The sequence below is a fragment of the Odontesthes bonariensis genome, chromosome 20 (assembly GCF_027942865.1).
Source record: "Odontesthes bonariensis isolate fOdoBon6 chromosome 20, fOdoBon6.hap1, whole genome shotgun sequence".
NCBI lineage: Eukaryota > Metazoa > Chordata > Actinopteri > Atheriniformes > Atherinopsidae > Odontesthes > Odontesthes bonariensis.
Window position 1 is genome coordinate 8656716 of NC_134525.1, and position 27997 is coordinate 8684712.

At 40.9% G+C, this 27997-nt stretch overlaps 1 protein-coding gene and 1 non-coding gene across 3 annotated transcripts in view; both read left to right on the forward strand.

Moving 5' to 3' along the window:
* Positions 1–10094: 10094 nt before the first annotated feature.
* On the forward strand, positions 10095–10167 carry trnak-uuu (transfer RNA lysine (anticodon UUU)). The gene has a single exon. It is a non-coding gene; the product is annotated as a tRNA-Lys (tRNA).
* Positions 10168–11802: 1635 nt separating this feature from the next.
* The window catches only part of gpr158a (G protein-coupled receptor 158a), a 94285-nt gene continuing 78090 nt past the window's right edge, over positions 11803–27997 (forward strand). For both annotated transcript variants that reach the window (XM_075452432.1, XM_075452431.1), the window contains exons 1-2: positions 11803–13012; positions 25549–25654. In XM_075452432.1, the coding sequence (XP_075308547.1) occupies positions 12135–13012; positions 25549–25654 (984 nt within the window). In that variant the 5' untranslated portion in view covers positions 11803–12134. The remainder of the gene's footprint in view (positions 13013–25548; positions 25655–27997) is intronic.

Genomic DNA, 27997 nt, shown 5'->3' on the forward strand with positions numbered 1-27997 from the left:
AAAAACTTTTGTTGTTTGTCCAAAGAAAACACTGTACTCAAACAGCCTTACAGGAGGTCTCCAAGTCACTGTGGACTGTCTGTAAGTATGATGTTTTCAAAGTTTGTGAAAATGTTGTCATCACTCCAAAATCAGACTTTAAACTTTGTAAGTCAGTTAAACAAGAAGCCATCGATTCTTTGAGCCTCTTAAGACAGCAGGAGTCATTGTCCCGGATGATGATTCTCCAAAACACACACCTTTATTTCCTGATAAGAAGATCAGAGATAAAAAAATCAGCCAACACAGTGGCGTGTTGTTCAGGGTCTGCAAGCAGGTGATGCAGCCAATTAATACAACATTTGTTTCGATGGTCAACTTTTTCAGACATCTAATTTGAAGCTCCAGGTTTACACAGGAAACTAATTCTGGTTTGCTTTCAACTTCAGCACACGAGGCCATAAATCCACACGTCTGTTTCAAGAATACTGTGAAAGCCAATGAAGCGTTCAGACAGTCTTGAATCCTCTGTTTTCTCTCCAGACACTACTTTGTTACAATATACTGATGACCTAGAGATTTGCATCCCAGTTTGCAGGTCTATTCTGATGTTGATATTCTATTCTCACACTAACAACATTCAGATCCTGTCTCTCTCTAGGAAATGCAGGCGAGGATGCCGCTGGCTGCAAACAGAGCGACATTCCAACACACTGCCACTGATTTTGTATCAATTCCTGTTACCATTCCCAACTTTCTTACAGCAACACAGCCCTTCGCCACACCACAGGAAAAGATGCTCCAGTGCCACACAGAAAAGGAAGCTGTGTGGTGTGGACCTGACTATAAATCTTTACTGCCTAAACATTTCTTTCCTCACTTTGCATAACTGACACATGGGTTGAACCATGTGTCAAAAGGGGGGAAGAATAATGCTATAACCCAACACTGTTTTCACTAAAGGATTTTCAGATTTTCTTCAAGTTTCATCAATCATGAATGGTTTGTGCAACGCATAACAGGTAAAACAAAACGATCACACCCACTCACCCACCACAGACAGACCATTTGAACACCTGAATAATTGCTTAGAAATAGATCGACGTGTGGTCGAACTGAATTGAAGTATTCCCAGCAAAATACCTAAAGAGGCTCTGCTAACAGAGATTATTCCCAGCTCACCTTGTCAATTCTGCAATAACCCAAATTAATACATTTCTTGCTATTAACCTCAAACAACATTGTTTATAACACCCTGCCAGAAAATGACACTCTAAAATCAAAATAGCGTAGTGTTGTGAGGAAACAGGACTGCCATGGACAAAAGCCTATTGTCCTTATGCATATTAGAATAAGGAAAACATTTAACATACACATGAGACCTTTTGCAATTCTTTTACACACAGAGTTTGTAACCAGGCCACTCCATTCCACTCACACAAGGAAATATGTTACAATATCGCAAAACTTATTCTGTCTCTCTGTGTCAGCAGGTAAAATCACCACCAGCTTCCACTTCACGCCATGATATCCAGCCTGACGACTGAGTGGGGGTGGAGGGTCTGAGAAGGAAGCACCGGCATTCCAAATGATAACGAGATCCATTCCAGGGCCTTCTGATGACGCATACCGCTGTGAAGATGGCAGAGAACGACGCGGGTTCACGCCAACCACTGAAGGAAGATCCCCGAGCCAACGGAGGAGCCAAGCTGCCAACCGGGACGACAGAGGAGGAGCAGACAACGCGAGGAGGAGCAGACGACACAAGGACGAACGACAAGGAGGAACACACGCCGAGGATGAACAACACGAGGACAAATGGTGCAAGGACGCACAGACGCCAAGGAAGATGGATGACATCAGGAACGAACGGTGCAAGGACGCACAGACGCCAGAGAGGACGACGCAAGGAATCAACTCAATAAACGCCAACTAGACGTGTTTCAACAAACTACACCATGGCACGTATTGGTGTGGAATTAAATATCCAAGCTCGGGTATGCACAAACAACTCAGTTATAGTCAATGGGTCACCCGACCCACATGGCTCCCACTGAAGACAACCATTCTGATGAATATGAGAACATTACCAGCATCATCAAACATATGCAAGATGCCATTCAACCCCCACCAGCAGTGAATGACTTTCTAGGTTAAAAATCTTAGAGCCAAGGATGGCCATCACGGTTTTTAATAATAATTTTCTTTTTGCTCTGCATCTTAATTCCATGCGTGTTAAAATGGCTGTTTGATGTGCTCATAACAAAGATGATTTACTCCTCCACGTATGTTCATGTGTATGCCAATAAGGCCAAGCAAAATTCAACCTCTGTTCACATTCCTGTCACCAAATCAGACTCTGATGATAACATTTTGTAAATGTTTATTTTTATTTTCTTTGTTTTGCTTTGGTTTGGTTTTGTTTGTTTGTTTTTATATTCCCATTATTTTCTCTCTTGTAGACAACCGCCAGGATGATATATTTTTCAATCTGTGTGAATTAGTGATAATAGGTATGACTATTTTTAATTTTGTTCCCTTTCATTTTTTTAATTCCTTTTTATTTTTCTTTAAGGTTGTTTTGTTTTCTGTTAGTGATTAGTTCTACTCAATTGAAAGAAAGTGGTTGGTGATTTCTAATTTTTATCTTTTTAAAATTCAATTTCAATATTGTTTTCCTTTAGTTTTTACATTATTTCATTTTATTCTTCTTATTTTACTTTTTTTATTCTTAAGGTTGTTTCCTATCAGTGATTAATTTTAATCAAAAGATGGGAATGTTATGGTAAATTTGATGTCTGCTAACCACTTGTTGTAGACTCAATGTCTGCAGACCATGTGTCTGTTGATTAACACATTGACAATAATCATTCAAATGACCATTGTCTCCGGATTCTGCATCTCCCCAAAGTGTGAGACTTTCTCCCAGGGGGTGTGGCAAGGAGACAGTTGGGGAATACACACGGTGTGTTCTTTCAGGTGTCACCTGAAAGAACCAAACCCTCCTCTTTCTGTATAAATGCATCGTATTTCCTTTGTTCTGGGTCTCTTCTCACCACAACGCTGACTGGTGAGGACTGACCTCTTTTGCAGAAGAAAATAAACACGTGGCCGGCCGGCACAAACATTGAAAGTCTATATTTCACTTCTCATTAGATGTAATAGGAAGGTAAGCAAAATCTTAATAGGGAGTTAAGACAATAATTCCATAACAAAACACATTCTTCCATGAGAAAATATAGGCGAGGTCTGAATAACAGAATATTTTTGCAAACGATGCTCTTTCCCTCAATCATATTAAACCCAGTTTTGGCGTTAAGCTGCAACGTTACGAGAATGGAATAGAGTCAGCTCATTTCAAAATTACGTTTTCTTTAAAAGATAGATCTTTCAAAGAAATGACACTCGGAAATAGGATAAATCTTCATCGGTTCAGCTGAGAGCTGAGGAATAAAGTGACGTTACCATGAAGTTTATCTGATGGTCATGGCTAACGTCACTGATTGGCAGCTGCACGAAATGTCCACGTCCAGTTTTGTTGACAAATCTTTGCATGTGCGCGCTGAGATCTGTCAACAGCAGACACACCCCAAGCATCAGAAAACAGAGAACACAACTCACTTAGGATTTTCAGACCTGATTTTATTTTTGTTGGTGATTACTTTAATAATTGGCATTTGGCTCACTGCTCGTGATGCATTTTTCTGTGATGTGACAAAGTCAGAACACAGATTTCTATTTTCTTTACTGGGACATTGAAGCAAAAGCTCGTCTGCAAACTGGCTTTCTGACTTTTCTCCACAGTAGGATCAGTTCTCTAGTTTTTTAATTCTTCATCAGTCTGTATTTCACTGCTTTCTAATAATGATGAATATAGAGAGCTTCTGGACCTTGGTTAATATTAAACTCCATTAAGACTGACTTTCAACCCAAACACTTGCAGTTGTGGCCAGCTGCCAAGAATCTAACTAACGTCTTAACAGAGGTGGGTGAGTGTTTTACGTCTTTGTCAGTTTCAGTATACGATGGCAACATTTTTCATTTTATTTTGCCAAGATGGACAAAGCTTAACTGTTCTTCATGTGGGGATTATTTTTTGGCTGAGTCCTGAGGCTTCTGAAACAGCATTTGTTCAAACCATCAAGAGACAGAAAAATTACACTGAACCAATGCTAATGACTTTCTCTGGAGGACAGTTTAAAGCTGGATGGATTCAATTCAAATCAAATCAAATGACAGAGAAGAAATTCATTACATGTGAAACAACGAGGAGGGAAAGGTCTCAGTTATATCAGGAGAGAATACCGAGGCCAAAAAATATCTAAATCCTCTGAATATCAAGGATTTATAAAAACTGTTAACGTACAGAAACTCACATAATTTAATCATTTAAGAGATGCTCATTGCGCGGCTCCTCAAGCTTTAATTGGTGGCTCGCACTCGCATAGTAGCTTATAACAATATGGTAACAATAACAATACATTTTTTCAAATAACACACAGCGAATACTGCACAGTATTAAGTATTTTTATTAAGTATTAATTAAGGCTTAATGGTGCTTCCTAAAGGGGGCTCTGTCAAACCTGGCAACGCAGCCCGCTTAAACCACCTCACACCTGACTGCAGTGCACGCTAGCTCCTTTAGCCAGCGCGAGATGCAGGCACAGTGGATCGGTTTTTCGTTGAAAAAGGGCAAAAACCAGCACAAAAATCATGCTCATCTTGAATGTCTCACTATGATTACAACAACAAACTACAAATACAACATGAAGAAAGTCAAAGTCAAGGACATGCATGCCAGCTTCAATGTCGAAAATTAACGAGAGACAAAATGAAAAAAGCTAATCGATCTCACCTACCGACGCACATTACTGCCAAAGACCGGGCAAACCAGTACCCCGATGTCTTGCACGAAAGCGGGGGGGAAACTATTCTGCACCCCGTGCAACTGTGTGTTGGAGCATAAAAGAAAATCGTCGGTGACGTGCCACTTTACCAGCGCGAAACATTTGAAAATGCTTTCTGCAGCTGCGGAAAGGAAAGCCAAAGCCAGAAAGCTGACGTTCACCGAGGCATCAACCTCCAAAACCATTGCGAGGGCTACCAGAAACGAGGTGAGTAGCGTACAAGCTTGAAATTGGCCAAATAAAGAATAAATTAAACAGAATGGGACCGATAAGTGTGTGTGTGTGTGTGTGTGTGTGTGTGTGTGTGTGTGTGTGTGTGTACGCGGGCGTGTATTGTGAAACTGCTTTTGTTAAAATAAAAAAAAACCTTCTGTGAAGTAACTTGGTTCCAGTATGCTTGTTTATCATAGGAGGTCTTTAAAATGACTCTTTTTCATTCAGTAGCAGCATATTTTGCAACTTTGCATAATTCACAACTTTTTGCATAATTCGCAAGTTCCGCAACTTCTCGAAATTTCACGGCATAAAATCATTAAAAAACCCGCATATTCAATCGCAAAATCCAGGATTTTAGCCCGCGTAATCAAGGATTTATGCCCGTGTTTTTCTGGAGGGTCTAATATACAAAGCAATTATCTTCTCTAGAAAAACTGCGTTCATGTATTTAAGACATTACAACAATACATGCCCAATAATATTGTTGTAATGTTTTAAATACTTGAACGCAGTTTTTCTAGAGAAGATAATTGCTTTGTATATGGGAGTATCGTCCATCGACTGTTTTGGGCTTTCACATGCGCGAGCCTACAACTAACCGGTGAGTGACATGCTGTTTATAAAGTTGTTTTGTAACGTCCCCATGCCAGTAATGTGAGAACCATGCATATGGTTTTGATGGTAAGGCTTGTGACTTTATTGTCGGATGGTTTACAAAGTGGTGTGACGTTTCTGCAGTGTGCAAGTTGTTGTTTTACGTGGAAGGGTTAGCAGTTGCCCCTTGGCCACCACGTATTTGGCTAGCATGACAGGCTGCGCAAACAGCGCGATCGCCGCACAGGGAGCGCCGATTTGCACCAGTCTGTGTCCTACTATCAGTATTTGACAACCTCTAGCAATGGGATTGGGCTTCAACTGCCCCGGAGTTCCCCTTTAATTGATAAAAATGACATGGCAGGCCCATGAAGAAAAACACATGAGAAAGTAAATGTTTGTTGACACAAACTCCTTGGTTCAGTTGAGTCAACATGTAGAGGTGAAACAAAGTCTAGAGAGTTGTGTCCTGTGAGAAACTGTTGCATACTTTGTATCTTTAGAAGTGATTGTTGGCATGTTTTACTGGCCGTTATCGCTTTTGTTATCATTTGCTGTTCAGTTTGGTTAAGTTTAGCACACAAGACTAGGTTATGGTTTTGGAAGAAAAACAGAAATACCACTTTAGTTTTGTCATCATAGAATTATTAAGGTCATAAAGACCGTTTTCGAGGGATACATCGACAAGCTTGGTTACCCTGGTAACCAACACAGAGGAGGAGGAGTTTGTTTAGTCCCTGCATGGAACTGTTTGCTTATTTATGAGCATTATCTCTCCCTCCCACCAGATTTCTACAGGGCTCTTTGGAAATAACGGGATCCCAGTCCCAACGCTGACCAATAATATTTGCCATTTTACTGAAGTGAATCCAAACCCCTAACTTTTGTCCAAACACGTAGTTTTGGTTTGTCTTATGCCTCGACAAGGTTGGTGAGGTTGTGTCCATTTCTGTAAGGTTAAGCTTTGGGATCACTCTGATTATTCATCAGACACTCACCATGTCACTTAATGCAGGACACTGACCCCAGATGTGCCACGAGTGGTCCAATCAGAGCTCTGCAAATATCTCGTGAGACAGCCATTTGCCTCTCATAGCTCTGAATTTGTGTTGCTGACGTTCAGCTCGATATATTGTTCAAGAAATATTTTGTGATGCATGAGTTGTACACTAGGTTGCACAGTGTGTCCTATCATATGATTCATTAGGGGCTGACTTGTCAATAGAGCTCAGTCAAAATCTGACCAATTTATGACCTTGTGGTGGATTTCAACATAAAGAAAAGAGGTTAATCTGAAGAGTAGGGACTTAAATGAACCCCCCCCTCATGTGATTTCCTTTCCAAGCTCCTCCAAAGTGTTAATTTCCTCTTCTCTCCTTTCTATTTCTCTCCACAGTGAAAGAGCAGTTTCCATTATGCTGCAGGTTCACATTAAGGAGATGGAAACAGGATGGTACCTGCAATTATCCCTGCTCACCCAGCCGTGGGTCACTGGGTGCTGTGCAACAGCTGGCTCTCTCCTTCCCATCGCCACTCACACTCACACACACACACCCACACACACACCCCCCCACACACACACACACACACACACACACACACACACACACATTCATGCAGCTGCACACCAGCCTCCTCCTCCAGACTTTAACCACTGATTCTTCACATTCACCTGCCAAGTAGCTTGATTAATAAGGCCAATGTTCACACCGAAGCAAACTGCAAACACAGGGGGATGAGAACGGAAAGTGCTCAAAGTTGGTACAAAGAAGCCTACAATACGCAACCACTTTGTAACAGTTTGTTCATGCAGAGCAGTAAAGTCGTCAGCCAGACATGTTACACCACTATGATTAAGGCACAACATCGTTATAAGATTAATTTAATTATCGCATTGTTTTTTTTCAGCTGCTTGGGATCGATTCTAACAAAATGTATGTTAGATTATCCCTTTTTATATTTAATGAAACATTAAGTAACAAAAACTACAGTGTTGGGGAGACAAATCCAAAATAACTGTAAAACAAAATATGGGTTTAATTAAATTAAAATCAACATCAGTACCAAGTCCACCACATTACTCGTTTGAATTGAATTAAACCAGTTTTTTCCCCATTTTTACAGACTTAAAGCAGTTTCAAATCTTTGGGAAATATCAATATTTTAGGAAAAAGTACAAACAACATGAAAAATAAAACCTTTCACAACAATTTTAACTTGTTTACTAACATACTATTTACTAATTACTCAATTAATTTATTGACTTCATCAAAGCCATCATTTAGAAAATGACAGTTCATAACTACCTCACGCATGATTAATGATACCATACCCAGTTCATACCATTTATGATGGGTGTCTATGAGAGGATGTGTGAGTACCCACTTTACATTACAGCTTGGTGATAACATAGAAGTAATACCGGGGTAATAATCTGTTGATAAATATGTAATAATTATGTAATCATGACATAATTTAACGATGTAACAGGTAAATTGGGGTAATAATAGTTCAAAACTTAAATTTAGTGGCTGACTCGTGGCCTGAAAACAATACTAAAGAAGAAGGGAAACTAATTTAAAAACAACAACAACAAGGCAGAACCATTTTCCTAATTGTATAGCATTGATACAAATAATGTAGTAATGATAATGATACGGTAACTCGCTTACAGATAGTATACATGTATAGAACGATATTTTCAAAATATTTTAGGTTACAGCCTACCATTAAAGTTAGGGACCTTTACCATATCATAGTAATTTGATTAATCCCTCGTGGTCTATAATTATTTTACTACCTGGTCATACATGGTAATTGCTTAAGTATTCCATCTTTATAACCAGAATACTACCCATTCATTACTATCTTATTACCAAGATGTTTGGTAAAGTCTAAACTTCATTCAACACACCGCAAACAATGAGATCGGAGCTGTTTTGATATATTTGACTGATGCTGAATTAGGCATAATAAAGTCAGAAGAGTGTATAGCATAAGAAAAGTAACGTGTTGCTTGATCATTAAAGCATGTAAACCTATCCTAGTAGTAGAACCTGCAAATGAACATACTATAGGCTCTTCAAGGTTTGTTCTTTGAATGTATAATTAATAAATGTTGTAGCAGATTCTATTGGAAAGCCAAAGAACACCATATATGGATAAATTAAATCTGGACTAATGCAGTCAAGGCTAACAGCATGAGCATTCACCTTAAACTGGTATTTAATCATTGATAAGCCTTGATTCTCAGCTGTGAATAAAAGACTAATAATTCAGATTAAGTGGATGGGGGGGCTGTGTCAGTTTGATGCTTGCCTTAAAAGTTGTTAAAGAACAAGAGATATCAAGCTTTCAACAGTAGACAAGAAAAACAAGCAGTCTTTGATGCAGCGGCCTGCTGGTTGGTAAAGAAATCCTTGAGGTCCTCGGGTTCTAACTTTGAGCATCCCTTCGTGGCCGAAGCATTGCTCAGGCCGACTCCCAGCTCTGTCACCCCGCGTCACGCCTGTCTTCTTTCGCCCAGGATGAGATGCCTCTGGCCCACACAGCGTGACGTTATATGCCCCTACACCCAGGAGGAAGAGGAAGGGAAGAGCTGCTCAGTGCTCCGGTGCTTCAGTGCAGTTTATCTAAAGCGGCTATGTTTTTTTTCCATGTTTGAAGCAACAGCACGACTGAATTTTCACTGTGAGTTGTTGCCGTCTGAGTTCCAGCTCATTGTGAAGATATTAAACTGAATTAAGATTATCAGCACATAAATGAATTAAAGCTCTCTTAATGAAGCTCATATTGCTTTATCTTTTAATACAAAAAAAGTCTGCCACAATGTTGAGCTGAAATCTTCTAATGTTTAGTTTTCTAATTGAGGAAATGAGATCCTATTTTTTTTTTGTCCTAATGTTAGAACAGTTTGACACATCCATATCTCACTTTCTCCCTGGGCTCCTCTTACTGCTCTGGAGTAGGAGGGGCACAGTGGTCCAAAGAACATGTCACTATGACATAAATAAATCACCAACCTTTGAATCAGACACTGATGACAGTCATTTACTGTACTTGACAGGAGGTCAACGCCCTTTTTTAAAAAAATTTGAGTGCCAACTGAGCATGTTTGAATTAGCTCTGATTGGATTTTTTTATTCCATGAATATGAAATGTTGGGATTAATGACAGTTTTGGGAGCAGCAACTTTATGATGGGGATAGTCGGAATATTTGGCTCTATGGTGTATATGTAGTCATCAGATATTGCAGTTCTATCTTGATCCACCCTTTGGTTCTTAATGTTTCAGTTCCAGGAATTTTGTAATCTTTTAAATTGATCTTTATCAATAGTGTCCAAGTTCCTTAAGGTCTTTCAAAGTTTTTGTTTGGATATATTCAGTCCACACACAGAGCCTGGATAGCTTAGTTGGTAGAGCATCAGACTTTTAATCTGAGGGTCCAGGGTTCAAGTCCCTGTTCAGGTGATGTTAGTTAAATAGTTTATCATCTTTGTGACTTCATCCAGGGTTCTGACTCCCCCACATGAAAGGTACTTTTCCCAACATCCCCTTACGCTACCTGCCTACCTGGGACATGAGTGTAAGTTTCTTTGGAGATACATAAACTTAACCAAATACATAAACATAACAGACACCTTAGCAAAGAGTTTAAACTTTATTTCAGGCACTTTGTTACTAGCAGTCAGTCATAAAAGACACATTTGTTCACATTTCTTTGGTTGCAGCTATGAAAAATACCACAGATAACTCAGTTTAACAGACGTAAAATGGTGTTGTTGCAGCAACAAGGTGAGCAAAGAGCTGAAAACTTGGCATGTCTCAGCTGTGCAGTGTGTCCTTAAAACATTTGAGGAAACTGGAAAAGTGGAGGACAAAAGAAGAAGAGGCAGGCCTAAAAAAACTACAGCAGATAAACAGTATCTGATAATGACGTTCTCCAAAAAATGGGATCAAATCCAGCAAAGACCTGACACAGGAGCTGAGATATGCATCTGGACCTTCAGCTGATCCATCTGCTGTTGGCCCAAGCCTCATCAGAAATGGGCTCCATGGAAGGGTGGCTGTCAAGAAGCCGTTCTTAAGGAAGGGAAACAGGGAGAAAAGGCTGAGCTGTGCCAAAGGACACAAGAAGTGGACTGAAAATCAGTCGCAGCAGGTCTGATGGAGGATGAATCCTCCCCAGAGCCCGGAGCTCAACATTACTGAAGCAGTGTGGGATCATGTTGGCAGAGAACGGAACAAAAGGCAGCCCACATCCAAAGAAGAGCTTTGGGATGTCCTTCAAGAAGCCTGGAGAACTATTCCTGAAGACTCCTTAAAGGACAGAAAGCTGGTCTGAGAGGTTTCAGGCTGTGTTGGAGAATAAAGGAGCTCAGACAAACCATATATGGATTTTCAAGCTTGTTGGAATGGTACATACTCTGTTTTGTCTTTTAAACTGTATTTACATGTATGTAATAGTCAAGGAAGTAATTGGTGGTTTATGTGTATTGTTTCGTTTGTTATCCAATCAACAGAAATAGATTAATTTATTTGTCTATTTGGACCAAAAGACAGATGGTTTTAATGAATTGTTTACTTCTTTAAATCTAATCGGACGTGTTTAGGCTTATTTTCCTTTCTCCGAAAGCGGGGAAAAAAAAAAACTCTTGATCTCGATCAATTGACCCAAATTAAGTGCCTAATTCTGATAAATCAGCCGACGCGTAGTTGATCAGTTTCAGCACCGGACAGCTCCTTAAACGCTTCATCAGTTTCAGCACCGGACAGCTTCGTCTCCGCGCCACCGAAAACTGCTCAGTGATTGACAGAAGCAGCGGCCAAACGTGGATCAATAGCGCTCCTGAAGCCCTATGAGGTAATGAAGAAGACGGGCTTTGAGAGCGCACGGATCCCGATGTATCTCTTCGTGCCTTCTATAGGCCTCCTTAATGCTTACTGTGGTCGGAAGAGGGCGGAGTGCGTTTGTCATCCAAGTGAGAAGCTCTCTGACTCGGTGCCTACTAAAAAAAAATATATTAATATAATAATAACAACCTGCCCACTTACCCCTCCCTTCCCTCCCGTTTTGATTCAGTCTATGTAGCCTGCACGCAGAGGGAGATTGTCCGCCGCGCAGCAAAGCAAAGGCAGTCTTGTCTACAGTGTGGAGTAAGAGAGGTGGGGGAAAACAGCTGCCAGCGGATCCCCAACATCAACAAGCTGTATGAGGCATCTTTAACCAAGAAGAAGGGGTTTGGCGAATCCAGCAAAAGGAGTTCTACCTTGCAGATTTCAAGAACAGATGTGTGAATCTTTCAAAAAATATCCTACAAGTGGTGAAGAAATGGTTTAGCGGAGAAATCTTATATATTTTTTTAAATCACGCCCGCCTGACGACGTAATTCCGAGCAGCAATCCCCCAAACATCTGTGGACGCTCTCTGCAGGGAGATGGCTGTTTTCCGGCTTTCCTTGCTGCTGCAAGTGGGGTTTGTAATCGGATCAAATTCTAAATTTGTGGACTGGTCTGCTCATGGTAAAGGTATTAGATCGCAGGAGACGATTCCAGGTGCTGAGGCTCACCGCCGGCAGCTGGCGCATCTCCGTGCGCCTCATCTCGTTCCCGGGGAAACGGCGGGGCTGCCGCAGAAAATAGAGGAGCATCTCCCGAGGGTTGTCACAGCTTTTTTACACACGGGAGACTCGAGCACCTTAAAGCATGCCAACTGCTCGCGGAAGTACGAGCTCACCTCTTTGCGGGGAAGGTCACACACAACCCCGCATTACTCCATGAGCAGCGTGCTGGATACGGTGCTGCACGCCACAAACTTCCTCAACATGATCTTGCAAGCCAACAGGTCCAGGGAGCACAATCTCCGGCAAGACATTGAGTGGTACCATGCCTTAGTTAGAAGTATACTGGAGGGAGACACCAAGATTCACCGGGCGGTTGTCACTTTTGGCGGGGATTCATCCTTTTCGGGGCCCTTGATGCTTCTCCAAGCCACCAGGGACGGTGGGGAGATAGTGCTCCAAGATCTTTCCAGCATGGCGCACCGCCATCTGCTCAACCGCACAGCAGACACAGAGTGGTACCATGAGATGAAAGACAGGAAGAACCCCAGTTTCCATAAAAGGGTTCTGAGCCAAGAATCTAAATCTGACGACAGCTCTTTGAAAAGGGGAGAGAGTTTTATCCCAGACAGGACGCATGTCAAATGGTCTGCCCCCTACTTGGAGTGTAAAAATGGGAATTTTGTTCCCCGTTGGCTTTTGACCTTATCAGCTGCTTTTTACGGCTTGGAGTCCAACCTTGCACCCGAATTCAGGTAAGAACACAGAGGGTTGAGATCCGAGCAATGTGGTGGAAAAAAAAACAAATTAAAAATGAACACCTTTCCAAAACAAGCTTGCCAAACCCCTTTTCTTTTTCGCCTCAGCATCACCAGAAATCCCTTCATGTGAAGCTTAAAAAAAAAAAAAGGTCTCACATGGCTGTTAAAACTGCACAAACAGATTGAAATGAACCCAAAGGTTAATTCAGGTGGGCTTAACTATCACTATGTCTCTATGCTTGGACAGGGGCTTCTTCAGTTGATCACACTTGCCTCCTTTTCCCCTCCAAGCATAGGGCAGCCCCCCACCGGCCTCCCTCCGATTACAGCAGGGGGGTTTTCTCCTCTCCTTCAATGGACAAGGCGGCGGGATGCTAAAAATAACCCTGATGTTACTGGATGTAGCAGTGGTGGAAACCTCTGGCTACAGGCCCTAATTCATTTTTCAAACTCACTCGGCTGCATGCTTTACTACACAGGAAATGTCGTGTCTCCTGTGTCCCTTCTTCAAGAAGAGAAGCTGCTTTTTACTCTCCCTCTTGATACAAAACAATCAGCCAAAAACCAGCAAAATAAAAAAAAGATAAATAAAAGAAATGCACTGATGCCTAATTTCCACAATCTACCTGCTAAACCCACTTCAGCTGCATCTTTATGGTGTTTGTATGGCATATTTTTTTCCAGTAATCATATGCACTGGAGACATATGTGGAATAGTCAAGAGTTAAGGCTCCATATGGATCCTGACCAATGAATATTTAATCCAGATCGCTAGTCGTGTGTGTACTTCAGTGAATCTATAATTAATACACTCAGTGTAATCACTGCAGGTTTAGACATTTGCAACCCATGCCTGCCTGTGAGCGACTTGTGTACCTTTTATTATCCCAGACTGAAGCGTCACACAGCAGCTTCACACACTTAAATTCACACTGAAGTCATCAGACTGTAAATCAGCCTCTACACTCCAACTGACAAATATTCAAATACATCATATGCTTTGTTTGCAAATTTTTTTTACCCCAAAGAAATTGTGTAGCAGAAACTTTTTCCTGCTCATGACTTCCATCCCCCTTCGAACCCAGACCTCCCGCCTATCGAAAGTGTGACATGCTGGGTTTTATGCATTGTTTGATGTCCCTTGGTCTATTCAGTGGCATTGAGATAAACATCCTGTTGGTCTTCAAATCACAGGAGAGCAATATCTACTCATGAATTTGTTTCCTCACACAGACCAGTTCAAAATATCTACAGTTAAACATTACCACAGTCTGTCACAGTGATCTGCACACAAGTAGTTTAACATAATGTGAAATATGCTTCGTTCTCCAAGAGTAAGACAAGACGATAGATCCTAACCTTATATCTGTGTGTCAAATATGAAGAAAAAAATCATGAAGTGGTAAAAATATAAAGGCATAAACATGGGAAATGTCTTATCTGGCTGGGTTAATTTTACCCATAATAACTTGATGCAGCATACGAGCGCTATAGCCTTTCAAGTCGGACGCAGCATCTACTTTGCATAAACATTTATAAGACACGAAAGCAATCGTATATCTATATATTTTTAAAATATTGATCAACTCAAGGGCAAAGTCAATACAATATGTTTAATAAAAAAGATTTAATTCTTTTAGTGATTCTTAGTTTTTACAGTGGCTGAAAAATAAAAGGATCTAGTGGAGTTTGAAGGCCATGAAGTTCCCCTCCAGTTATTGATCACCCCCCAAAAATCATCTCTGTTAAACATCATCACACCAGTTAGTGCCTTAAAATAGCTTAGATGGAACTCCACACCTTCTACAGGATCAAGAGATTGGCTCTTCTGGTTTGGAACAAATGAAACTGGAGCTTTTGGAGTTAAAACTTTTGAGACTTCTCTTGGTTTACTGCGGTTCCAAGCTGGAAATGCTCTGCTATTGTACGGCACTGGCTGCTTATTTCAATCATGACGTGTCTTAACCTGACTTGCCAGATGGTTTGTTACACAGAATCGTCTGGAAAGTCCTCAGCGGTTACTGTTACTGGAAAAGGTTCAGAAATATTTGGCAGGTGATTGGATGAAGCTCATGTCTGGAGCCAAGTAAACCAATCCCTCTAATGAAGCATGGCACCTCACACCTGCCCATAAGAGCCAGTATAAGATGCTGATTTGTCCAGATTTTTATGTTCTGTGCCAAAGATGCACAGCCTGAACTCTTGCAACATAGATTATCCCACGTCTTAAAAGATGAAGCAGCATGAGGAAAATACCAAACTTTTTCTTTCTGTCAAGGTTAGATTTGGATTTCTTTGAAGGTGTTCTTCAACAAACCAGAGGAATGCTCTAATCACGGAGCTTTACGGGTGATTCTTGCAGGCCTACACTGGCTGTCCCCCCCGTGTTTTGACTTTATGCTAAGCTAGGCTAATTAGTGCATGCTGTATACTTATATAAACCATTTGGAGGGATTTTTGGTAACTGTTTGATTTCATTCATCGTGCAACCATCTTACAGTTACATAAGAGACAGGTTGATCCAAAATTCATATGATTCTTTACTGGGAGAGTTTTGTCTTATGTCTTAATTGTATTTTTCTCACAAATTGTACAGAATATGATCTGGATTTATACCAAAATTTAGTGGGTTCTTCCTCTGCTCATGCTCCTCCCCTCAATGAAATTTGGCCTTGAGGGTTTTGCCTAATCTAGCTGACCGAGCTTTGGCTCTCATGTTTTTTTTGTGGGGGGAAGGAAAAAGAAGATCAGTTAACACAGAAATGAAAAGGATGAAAACACATATCAGTAAACTCAAACTTATAGCGTAACACTATTGCCTGATCACACTTTTCCATGTGGGATGTTTTTGTGAAGAGGGCAGCCCCTTCATAACTCAGGTTGTGTGTATACTATGTGCTTACAGTCTTCTCATAATAGTTAAATTCATGACCCGTTTGCTCATTCCGGTGTCCTTTTTGTCAAGTCTCATTTGTCTCTTTCCTTGGCAGCCGTCTTTCAGATGCAGCAACCTGACCTGCCAGATAAGAGACAAGAGAAGAGGGGAGATGCTGACTAATGTAGCCTAGCTGCTTCTCCTTTCCCCTCCACCTAAATACACAATCAATAGAATCATGAATTAATAATGAATGATGTAGAACAACAACTCTGCATGGGGCATCTTTATTACCAGCCTTTTAATGCTTTCTGTTCGAGGTGATGATGTTGCAAGAGGCAAAGTGACTTTTCGTGACGTTAATATCCGCCCGAATGTAAATAAATAGAAACCAGAGGCTGTTATTTCCCCCCTTTTGTTTGTAGTAAACACAGGTGCTAAACAACTAATGTGACCAGTTAGAAAGAGTGTGCAGACATGTGTTTGTGATAGATCGACCTGTTGTCTCCACGAAGGTGTAAGAAATCACAACTGTCACATCTCTTTTCATGCCGTCGGTCTCTCCAGCAGCACACACGAGACAGAGTGTGCCGTATATGCGTGTGCACGCCGCTGCTGGAGCTGCAGACATTCTTAAGGATGAATACTGTGTTGTCCTGACTGACAGGTTTCTTCTGACCAAAAAGAGCACACAAAACAGACACAAAGTGGAAGAGAAAAGGAAAGGGAAAAGGAGGTAGAATGGTGCATGCATCTGGTGGACACACTTGAACTCACCGTTCACAGCACAGACTTTAATTGCTTTGAGGGTGAAGTTTCGGGCGGCAGCAGGAGCAGAGGTGGAATAAGAAAAATTCACTGAAACTAACTTAAAAGTAAAACCAAATGGTAAAATATATATATATATTTGCATATTTTTTCAGAGGCCAAATACAGTCATGTGAAAAAGAAGGAATTCCCTCTTTTAATTTTAGTTTTACACATAAAAGTACATTAAAAGAATCATCTGCTCCATCCTCCATCTGAAGGTGAACTAAAGACGACCTCATATGAACAGCAACACATGATATATTATGCTACGCCATTATTTATTTGATTAAAATTAAGTCAATATGCAGAAGCAGTGTGTAAAAAAGTACATCCTTACTGCTTCCAAAGGAAAAATAAAAGAGTGCAAGTAGCAGCCAGGTGCTGCTGATCAAATGCACTTGATTAACTGATCATCAGCAAATGTGAGCACTTCAATAAGAGAAGAAGTTTTAGCAGTTTGCTGGAAAGGAAAGACATCAGCAGTTATTTTAGGGTAGCAGTTGCTGCCCATCAGTCTTGGAAGGGTTTTAAGGTCATTTCCAAACTATCTGGAGTCCATCGTTCTGCAGAGAGAAAGATTATTCTCAAGTGAAAAACATTCAGGACAGCTGTCAATCTTCCCAGGAGTGGACGTCCCAGCAAGGTCACCCCAAAGTCAAAATCCCAAGAGCTACATCTCAGACTCTGCAGGCCTCAGGTAGCATGTTAAAGGTTAAAGTTCATGACAGCACAGTTAGAAACAGACTGAACCAGTATGGCTTGTTTGGAAGGGCTGCAGGAGAAAGCCTCTTCTCTCTAAAGAGAACATGGCAGCACAGCTTAGGTTTGCAAAGCTGCATCTGAACAAACCACAAGACTTCTGGAACAATGTCCTTTGGACAGACCAGACCAAAGTGGAGATGTTTGCTCAAAATGCACAGCAGCATGTTTGGAGGAAACCAAACACAGCATATCAGCACCTCACACCAGCTGTCAAGCACGGTGGTGGAGGGCTGATGATCTGGGCTGGTTCTGCAGCCACAGGACCTGGGCACCTTGCTGTCATTGAGTCCACCATGAACTCCTCTGTATACCAAAGTGTTCTAGAGTCAGATGTGAGGCCGTCTGTCCGACAGCTAAAGCTGGGCTGAAACTGGCTCATCAACAGGAAAATGATCCCAAACACAGCAGCAGATCTACAAAATCCATCCATTTTCTATACCCGCTTAATCCAATTTAAGGTCGCGAGGGGGCTGGAGCCTATCCCAGCTGTCATTGGGTGAGAGGCGGGGTGCAAACTGCACGGGTCGCCAGTCCATCAGGGGGCCACGCAGACACAAACGAGGCAACGTTTGTCCTTTTGACAACAGACAATTTAGAAACACTAATTAACCTGACATGCATTTTTTGAGCTGCGGGAGGGAGCTCATTGCATTTATGACCCGCTGTAATGTGGTTACTGTAGGTTGATCCTTCAGTAACCGGGTGGGAGGGAAATAGAGAAGTGGAATTAAAGAGGAGGAACGAGGGTGCCGTTCAATGTCTGGAACGTTTTGTAAAGATTTGGAAAAGGAATTTTTGTGGATAAAAGTTTAAATGTTCAGAAGGTAGATGACACATCGTATACATATGACAATTAAACCGAGAAACGTACAAGATGGAGAGGATTTAGGAGCTTTAAGATAATTGTTACAGGCTGTACAGTGAGTGCTGTAACTTAATATGAGACAGGTATACCTTTGCTCTCTCCCTGTCTCCCTGTTCTGTTGTATCACACAAAATGAATAAAATCAGCAACATCAGGTCATTTTTTTCCTTTAAGAAAAACAGAAAGTAACTCAAACTATGTGTGTTAAGATGAACTTTGGGATATTATTTCTTGCATTTAGGTGACGATGGATTCGTAAAGACTGAACGTAACCCAAACGGAGACCAGGAGATTTTGTTTTATATAACATCAGATTAGATGTGTTCACATTATTCATAAAAACCCGCTGAACAAAATTCTATAGAAGCATTTTCCCACCACATCTTTCCAGGAGTGCTTTTAATGAAAGAGCCAGCTCTCCAAAATGGAAGCAGTCTTTATTTGCTTTCAATCACTCCCACTTCCCCACGGGTGCCACTTCCTTTTTGATGCCCAGCGACAGAACTCAATAAAATGACCCGGGCTGCACTGAAATGCTGGTCGGGAAGAAGCTTCGTGCCCAACGGCTTGACTCACATTAGCCTCCACGCGTCCTGTCAGCTTAATGCATTTCCATCACGGAATCATTGAGAAGGCTGCACGGCTCTCGCATTGTGATTGTTCCACGACATAATGCACGAACTGAGCCCTTCTGAAAGGACTGCAATGCTTTTCTATTCAAATGTGAGGGCAGGAGAATTAAGCATACATGTTTATGTGGGTGCTCCAGTCCTTCAGCTACTCAAATAATGCTTAGGTTCAGGTTTATTTGTACACAGTTAGTGTAGGTGATGTCAGGGGTTATTTCTGGATGCCCTTATGCAGAGTATATTGATGTACAACTGAAAACAGGACAGGTAAACATTAGATCTTTACAAAGAACTACAATTAACTCTAATATATAGATCAACTTAGACATGTTTTACTCCTTTTTGTGGAATTTAATTTACAGAAAGAAGTAAAAAAAACAAGAGTTGTGCACAAATAGGACATTTTCAACCTTTAAGTTTCTTTTAAGTCTGTTTTCAAGATAGAATAATGTGAAATAAAGTGTATTAAGTCGTAAAAGTGACAATTTTTACATTACTAAACCGTGCAAGGGACTTGAAAAGAGGAAATTTACAGAGGTAAGATGAGAAAGCGTGCACTGAAAACAAAACTGAGTTGATCTGACTTAGTTTTTCTCTGTTTAGATTAATGGGCAGTTGAATTTCAAAGCTAGTTGAAGAGTTAGTTACTGTAAAAAGTATCACTCAGCCCTCCTCTACAACAAAGCTGTGACACCAGCTTGTCAAAACATTTAGGAAAATATGCTTATTCTATTTTCTTATTTTTACTTTTGCTTTATCATGTTTTATCTCACCGCTGGGATGGGCTCCAGCCCCCCCCCCCGCGACCCGACCGACGGATTCAGCGGGTATAGAAAATGGATGGATGTTTTATCTCACTTTATCTTATCGGTAAACTGTTCCTCTGTCTCTATTGAACCCCGGGGTTCTGTGTTTACACACGACACAAAATAACTGTGCACGTACTCATAGAACTGGTGTCACGTGCACGTTCTGAAAGCTGTTAAGCAACAAAGTTTGCTGATGTTACATAAATCCGCCTCGACTTAAAAAAGGTAATATAACCCCTCACGGAGGTACTTTGTGTCGTGTTTGAATAGAAGTCGATCAAACCAAAACAATACAACCAAGACCTCTGTATAGTAAGGGGAAATAGGCCACTTTTTGGGAGTGTGTTTTACCAAAAAGGGCATTATTCAGAGGAGGGAAAGCTGGAACTGTTTCAGTTATGGGCAGGAAAGATGAGATTGGAGTGAAATGAGCTGTGTGTACATTGCTCCTGTGTTAATGTTTAAAACAATGTACATTTGAACGAGGTCAGAATGACCAAACCAGCAGTTATTACGAACAGAAGTACAGGCAAAGAGAGCCTTGCACTGCCCTGGCGTCCACTGGGAGCTGGGCGTAGTAAAGCTCCAGTGCACCTGGAGAACATGCCACAGCAGCAACATTCGAGGATGCGTGTTCCTGTGCGCTCCCGTGTGTGTATGAGAAACTGATTTTAGTGACTTTATGTCATGTTACGACAGGATGTATCAATACGCATTTAAATATCTGGATTGGTTTGGTTTTGATTGGCAGCTCTTGCAGATAATAGAGAATTTGGAACAATTTTTGTTCTCCGGCTCCCCCTACAATTGTCACGTCTTTGTCAAAGAACATCGTCAGCGTGAGCCTCGCAAAATCTACAGCCCCACAAGTTGAAGAATCCACACAGATGCCATCAAAAGCCCACAAAAATATTAAGCGACCATAAAGCAAAACATTGTGATGCAGTGTTGGAAAACAAAGTCGTGAACTGTGGTAGCTCCAGGGCAGTTTCAGGCCCGGTAATGTACTGCAAAACAGGCCAGAAGCACATCATTCTAAGGTTAATAGGCTTCTGTTCCAAATCCCATATGTTTTACAAATAGAATATAGTGTATAGTGGGAAAATCCTACATGTTTTCATAAAACAGTCCTGCAGTTAAAGGGAAAATAATGATCACAGTTACTGAGTGTGATGCATCAGATACAACACCGTAATGAGAGTTATCCACTGCTCTTGTTCTTGCTTTTGTCTTTTCTTGTATAAGAGCGCTCAAAAACTGTAGTGTTCTGCGGCCGAATTGATGCATCCCACAAGCTGGATGAGGTACCCGCCTGTAAATGTCTGTGGTTAAACGTAAGAGGTGTGTGGTTGTATAATTAATTGAATGAGCATGTCAACCAGTGAAAAACAGGCTCTCTGTGTTTTATCAAAAAGGAGAAGAGTTTCAGCAGGAAATGCAGATTGATTAGAGCTAGTTAATGAGCCACGTCGGTTACAGGAGCAGGAGTCTGTGATTATTGCGCTTAATTCCACCCGTGACGTCAAACTATCTGATATTAAAAAGGCCGAATATAGATCAGTGGCAGGTTTAACTTTTTCTTTGATAAGCACCGTCACATTTTTCAGTGCGTTCTGGCATCACAGCTTTAATTACAGACGCCGTGGCCTCTACTTCCTCTAAGATGTAACACAGCAACACTGACAGCATCCACGGTTTCATGTGCCGTTCGGATGAGTTTCCACAAGAGATGCTTCCACTCAGGCGTTACTATGGAAACCACACCGTGCTTTTATACAGCCATTCTTTACATAGTTGGTGACTTTGTGTGTCTGCTACTGCTGCTGAAGCCCTTTGTTAACACTTCACCGTAGTTTCACTCTCTGTTTAGAGTGACCATCAGCAAACGAGTAAAAACTAGGGCAGGGCAGCGATTCAAATTTTTAATCCAATTAATCACATGATTTCCCTGATTAATAACGATTAATCACATTTGTACGCAAAATCCAAAAATGAATTCAAAAGTAGTGTATAGGCCTTTAGCATTTAGTTTTATTTTAAATGTGCTGCCATATGAATGAAAGTGCCATAACATTTGTTGTGCAAACACACTTTTAACATCAGCATCTTTCTGTAGTTTTTATGTAGAAGCCTCGCTCCACTGTCTGTTTCCTTGAATGACTTGCTGCTATCAGTTGTGTGTTTTGCCTTTAAGTGATATTTTAGACTGGAACTACTACGCTGAGAAGACAATTCAACTTGGCAGTGTTTACAGATGACTTTGGTTCTGTCGACTCCGCCGTCTGGAAGAACTTTTAAATGAAAATGGCCGAGTAAAAGTTCCGTACCCTTCACCATGTTTGGTGGTTTCGCCAATTACTTTCTTTTCCGGTTATGCAGCAGACAGCAACAGACTTTTACAAAATAAAAGCCTGTGAGCAACAGACTTTTACAAAATAAAAGCCTATAAAACAGGGGTGGTTTGTGGGGTAGTGGGCGCCCCATGTACAAGAGGCTATAGTCCTCGCTGCAGCTGGCCCCGGTTCGAGTCCCGCATCAGACAGCCCTGTGCTGCGTGTCGTTCCCCCTCTCTCTGCCCCCTGCTTCCTGTCTCTCTGAACTTTCCTATCCAATAAAGGCACAAAAGCCCTCCAAAATTTTTTTTTTTTTAAATAAAACAAACAAACCAAAAAAAAACATGCGTTAATGCGTGATAAAATAATTATCGGCATTAAATAATCGATGTTAACGCGATAATAACGGGTTAACTCGCCCAGCCCTAATGATAATGTATGATTTAGGTTAAAAGCTGGCAACAACCAAGTAAATTTGTTGAACTTTTTAGCCCTAAAAAAAAGCCGGAAATGAATATAACTCCAGGAAATTTGAATAAATCAGCTACTATTGGTTTGAATATATATGGAGTTACATCTGAAATCAGGTATAAACAAGTTCAGACTCTTCTCCAAACTTCAAAACGATGACTCCTCATGAGACTCAAAGCCAGCCTCAGTGCTTCTTGGTCTTTCTATTCCCTCGTTTGAGCGTAAGAACACGAGTCTACCAAGATGAAGCCATTAGCTGACTTTCCTTTGGCATTGTTTCTGTGTGGCACATCATTGGTGTGGCAAGTAATTTCAATTACCACACCACATCATAGATGATGTGGGCTTTTTGTGTATTTCTGTGAGAGCAGCTTGTTTTAATTAGCTAAATGTGCTGCATTAGAGTTGAAATTTGATTTGGAAGGCTGCCTGGTAGCTCCACTGGTTCAGTGGGCGACCCCTGAGTGGTGGCTGAAAGTCCTGATTGCAGCAGGTCCTGACTTGTGGTTCTTTGTTACTCGTCTTTTCCCTCTTTGTGCTACTGGGGCTCAAATGTCTTTAAAGGCAAAGAAGAAAAAGGATTTGGATCAGACAGCTGCCAGTATTTGGGACTTTGTTGACACTTGTGTGTCCCTATCATCAAATGGGACGATTCGTATTTTCTATTCGAACTGCAAGTGATTGATACTGATCAATTAGGTGATTTATTTATGCGGTATATTTTGTACTCTAGGCAACAGTGCATTTAAAATGAGTGAAAAACCAAATGAAAGCGAAAAACATTGAAATATTAAGAAGAAACAGCTCAAAAATAGAAAATGAACAAGTTGAAAATAAGTTCAAATAAAAAATTAGGGTGAAAGTTCAGGTTATTTACCCGAGATAAACAAACAGATAAACAAAGAATAACGATAGATTACAGTGTGGGCAAGGCAGCAACAAACATGTGGATCCAGCTTTCTGAAAGCCTCAGTAAACAGGGATGTTTTAAGTCCTAACTTAATTTAAATTGAATGGAGTTTTTGGAGAGCATAAACTCTGAAAGCACCTTCAGTTTGCCTGGTTCTGATCCAGGGAACACCGAGTAAACCTGACCCGCATAGCCTGAGGGGGTTAGATGCCTCATAGGGTCCAATAAAATCAGAAATATATTTAATCCCAAGAACATTTAGTACTGAAAAGCCTAAAAGACGGATCCAGAGCAGCAATGTGCTCTACTTTTATAATTTAAGAACAGATTTCAGGTGATAATATTCTCCATTAACACCCCGTTGAGACCACCAAGCACTGCATAAAATGCATCTATCACAGCAGTTATTTTACCCTGAAGCCTAATCAAACAGCGATCCCCGGTTCAAAGTTGCTTTTTCAGATAAAACTCCCAGAAAACCGAAAGACCAAATTTATCCGTTAATCCAAAATGAAACCGGTGTGAATGTCGGCATTCAAATGAGCATCAATGGAGCTGACGGTCAGTGCAAACAGATCGTCACGACAATGTCCTGCTGAGCCGTAACTCTTAGAGAGTTGTACAACACGATAGTATAGTTGTTTTAACAGCTCTTGCCTCTGGCTGTGCTCCATTTTTAAGAGGAAAAACCTGTATGTGGGCTGAGGTCGCTTGGATGCAGTTCAGGGTTTCTTGTGGAGCTGAACACGTCTTAAATAAATTGTTTTGAGTTGAAATAAGGGAGCTTGGTTTTCTGAAAAGTTTCACATTCGGCGTATAAAGTGTTTGTCCGTTTGTCCCGTCAGCAGCTGCTGAAAGGCAGAAACGACTCAGATTAATCAGAATCAGAGAGACTGACTCTCAGAATAACACGTTTGACCTTCTCTTCACAGAGCTTTAGGAAGCTAAGTAAGTGTAAATCCTCAGCAGCCCTGTTTGAAGTTCCTGCCTGGCTCAGCTGCCTTTTCCTGTTGCCATGGCTGAGCATTTTTTCTGTGATATCCGACTTACGACTTACGTTTAGTTCTATTCTTTCATTTTTTTTTTTTTTTTGTTGACTTCCATCTTGCGAGCAGGGCAGGAAAATCGAAGATGTGGTTAAATTGAGCTGTTTTCCATTCGTCTTGAAGTTTTTACAGCTGCTGTGTTCTCATCTGCGTCGCTTTGGAACCTGTTTGGGTCTGAGCGATTCTGACAAATGAAAACAATTATGTAAAGTGCATAATAATAGATCTCAACTTGAGAGGCTTTGGGGGACGTAAACAGGAATTACACCGTTGTCATGGAGACAGTTGCAGTAGCGAATGTGACCCTCTTTCGGTGTATATTCTTTTACATTTTCATCTTATTGGAATTAACAATTATGCCGAATTAGCTATTACTAATTATTTACTAAATTGTACTACAAGATGCACAAATCCGTGTATTCCTTGACCTTAAAGAAAGCTAGTAAAATCATGTTCTGCTTTATGGCTACTTGACGTTTTTCTGGGTTTTTGATGGCGTCTTTGTGGCCTTTTCAACACGAGTACACGACGTGCACGGCTGTACGTGTGCAGGGCTCACACAGAGATTTGTTTTTCTGACAGTGGGGTTACACTCCACAACTGTAGGGGGTGCTAAAGAGCAAAAAAGTTGAACAATTGTCTTGTGTTACTTTGATACATGGGCCAAAAAGGAGAGTTTGGATTTCGTGGGGGACCTGGTTTCAGCACACTATCGGTTTATTCATTAACAGATTAATTAATTAGTTAATTAATTAATTAATTAGAATGAGAAAACATCCTTACAAAATGGCATTCCTGTCCATGCTTGATGTAATTTTATATTCACTATACCGACTTTATCTTGTATTTGGTTGACATTGAGCAACACAGCCAATTTATAAGCACAAATTAATGGAACACAAAGACAACAAACTCCACAACAGTTTGATTTATCTTCGAAATTTCAAAACTATTTCCTCTGCTGAACGCCCACTCCTGATTCTCCTACAGCCGGCTTGACGGTGTCTTCCTCTCTTACAGGGGAGTGGTGCGAGTGGACGTTAATCTACAGGATGTTGATATCGACCAGTGCTCTACTGACGGCTGGTTTGCTGGAACCCATCGATGCAACCTGACCACCATGGAGGTGAGTGTGCCGGACGTGTGGATCAGTCACAGATTGATTGGCGCTGTAAAAGTGAACTGTAATGTACACCCACGCTGTTGCATCTCCATGAGGCACTAAATGGAAAGGCAGTAAACCTCTACGTCTTGTGACAAATGGATGGTGATCCAATTCTCTGCCAATGTTGCCGTTACAAACATCTTGTCAGGTTGTGGGTGGAGGGAGGACACGGATGCGGACTTTTCAAAAGAACAAGATAAATTTATTAAACAAAAACAAAGTACCAACATAAAACGCGGCTGAGCCGGAAAAAACGTAGCTGTGGATAAAACACAACAAGGAACTTAACACGGCATGGATAAATACTTAGCTTGAAAACGACGTGGAACATGGAACATGATAGTATCGCATGGGTTTACCAACTTGACATGAAACAACAAAGATCCGGCAAAACTGAAAGGGGAGGCAGGAAACTAAATAGGGAGTGAGAGTGATTGGGGAGTGAGTGCAGCTGAGGGAAAAAAACACAGGTGAAGTGAGTGAAACTGATAAACAGAGTGCAGGGAAACTAAAATGGCAAAAAGTAAACATGGAGTGACACAAACATAACCTAAAACATGAAACTAAAAACGTGAGTCCATGGGTGTGACACATCTAATGCTTAACTAAACACCGTGGGCTGTCTTTTACATCTATGCACATGAAAGTATATTCTAACATGGTTCTGTATGTAGTAAGCTTGACTTGTCTGATCAAAGTTTAGCGAAAAATAACAGGAGCAGTTGTGCTTTTATTGTTTCCATCAAGCATATCTAACAATCCTGTTAAAGAATTAACTGATATTTAATAAATAATACGTCCGAGAGTGTGTTAAGACTTCTTTGGTCGTAGTTTAAGCTTTATTAAAGGCTGCTGAACTTCGTCTCTGTTGCATGACACTTCGATGGACAGATGGACCGAGTCTATTTGCACTCATTAGAGATACAGTACACATGGTGTGTTTCCATTGTCAAGAAATATATTTCACCTAGAAATCTAAGTGATGGGAATTGAGATGGAGGCTTATGGAAAATATATTTTACTCGGGCATATCACAGCCATTTTTCTGCTGGTACAAATGTCTCACTGTCTGAGGGCCTTGGAACGTTCAGCTTCTCGTGAGCTCTTGGACAAAATGATAAAACTCGCAGCAGTGTTATTTTTAGGAGGATGTCAGACATCCAATTCGGTATCATGGCAAAGCTCCTGTCGGTCCAACACAGCATACTGTGCCAGTATCTTATTTTGACTTGCTACACCCTGTTACCTCATCAGAGAGAAAGTCTGACTACAGCTAATTCAGAGATTTGGATGGAAATATCTTGCAAAAACAGTTTCTTAAATGATGTTAAAACTAGGAACAATGATGCAATGGATAGTGGAGTTGGACTGTTTATCAATTTTCTCATCAGGATTTTTTCCAGGCAGTATTCTGCCATTGAGAACACCTCAGTGCTATAAAGTATGCTACAACTCCTCAGTTTCAAACCAGCCAAATGTACCATCTAGCTGTGCATATGACAACCAGTGCGCTAACTGTTCTGCCTTCATCACTGAAAAGCATCATGGATGCCAGAATTTGAAGAACTTGGGCTGCAGAGGGACACTAAGGTGATGAAGAACGTGATTAAATCTAAGAAGTGCAAAGTAGAAATGCAGCATCACGGATGTTGGAGATGCGACAAACAGCTCAGAGAGTCTGATCTGGGCTCAGTGGAATGTAGGCCCAAGTATCCTTATAATGCAGTTTGTTATGGGAGTGTATGTGCATGTGCTAAGTGCAGTTACACTTAATTTCGTGAAACACCAAAGCTGCAAAGTATAAAAGTAGTAAATTTGGTCAGTATGCTCAAAATTAGCTTTTTTAATAGATTCTTTATGCTTTTCATAGTAATCTATAAGTTTCCATGTAACTCCTGGTCTAGGTACCACAAAACTTCCCTACCTGCCACTTCAGCTTCTTTGTTAAGAGCAATAGATTTGAAAGATGTGCTGTAGATCAAACTGCTTCATAATGCATGCGATGTAATGGATTGCAGTGAGCCTCTTTTAATAATTAATTACTCTCTTTGAATACTTCCACCTCTCGCTGGACAGTGTATGCGAGCGACATTTGACACAGTCATTGTGTGTGTGCGCGGCAACTTTAAAAAATGACACAAGTCCTAAATTATATCAATTTTAGCACGGTTATTCTCACATCTTATTATTGCAAAATAATAAGATCTGTGTGCCGTCAGCTGAGAAATATCTCTGGACTTTGCTTGCTAAAAAGGTAAATAATGAAAGCTGTGTTAGTCACCCACATTCAGGGAAGCGTTCTGT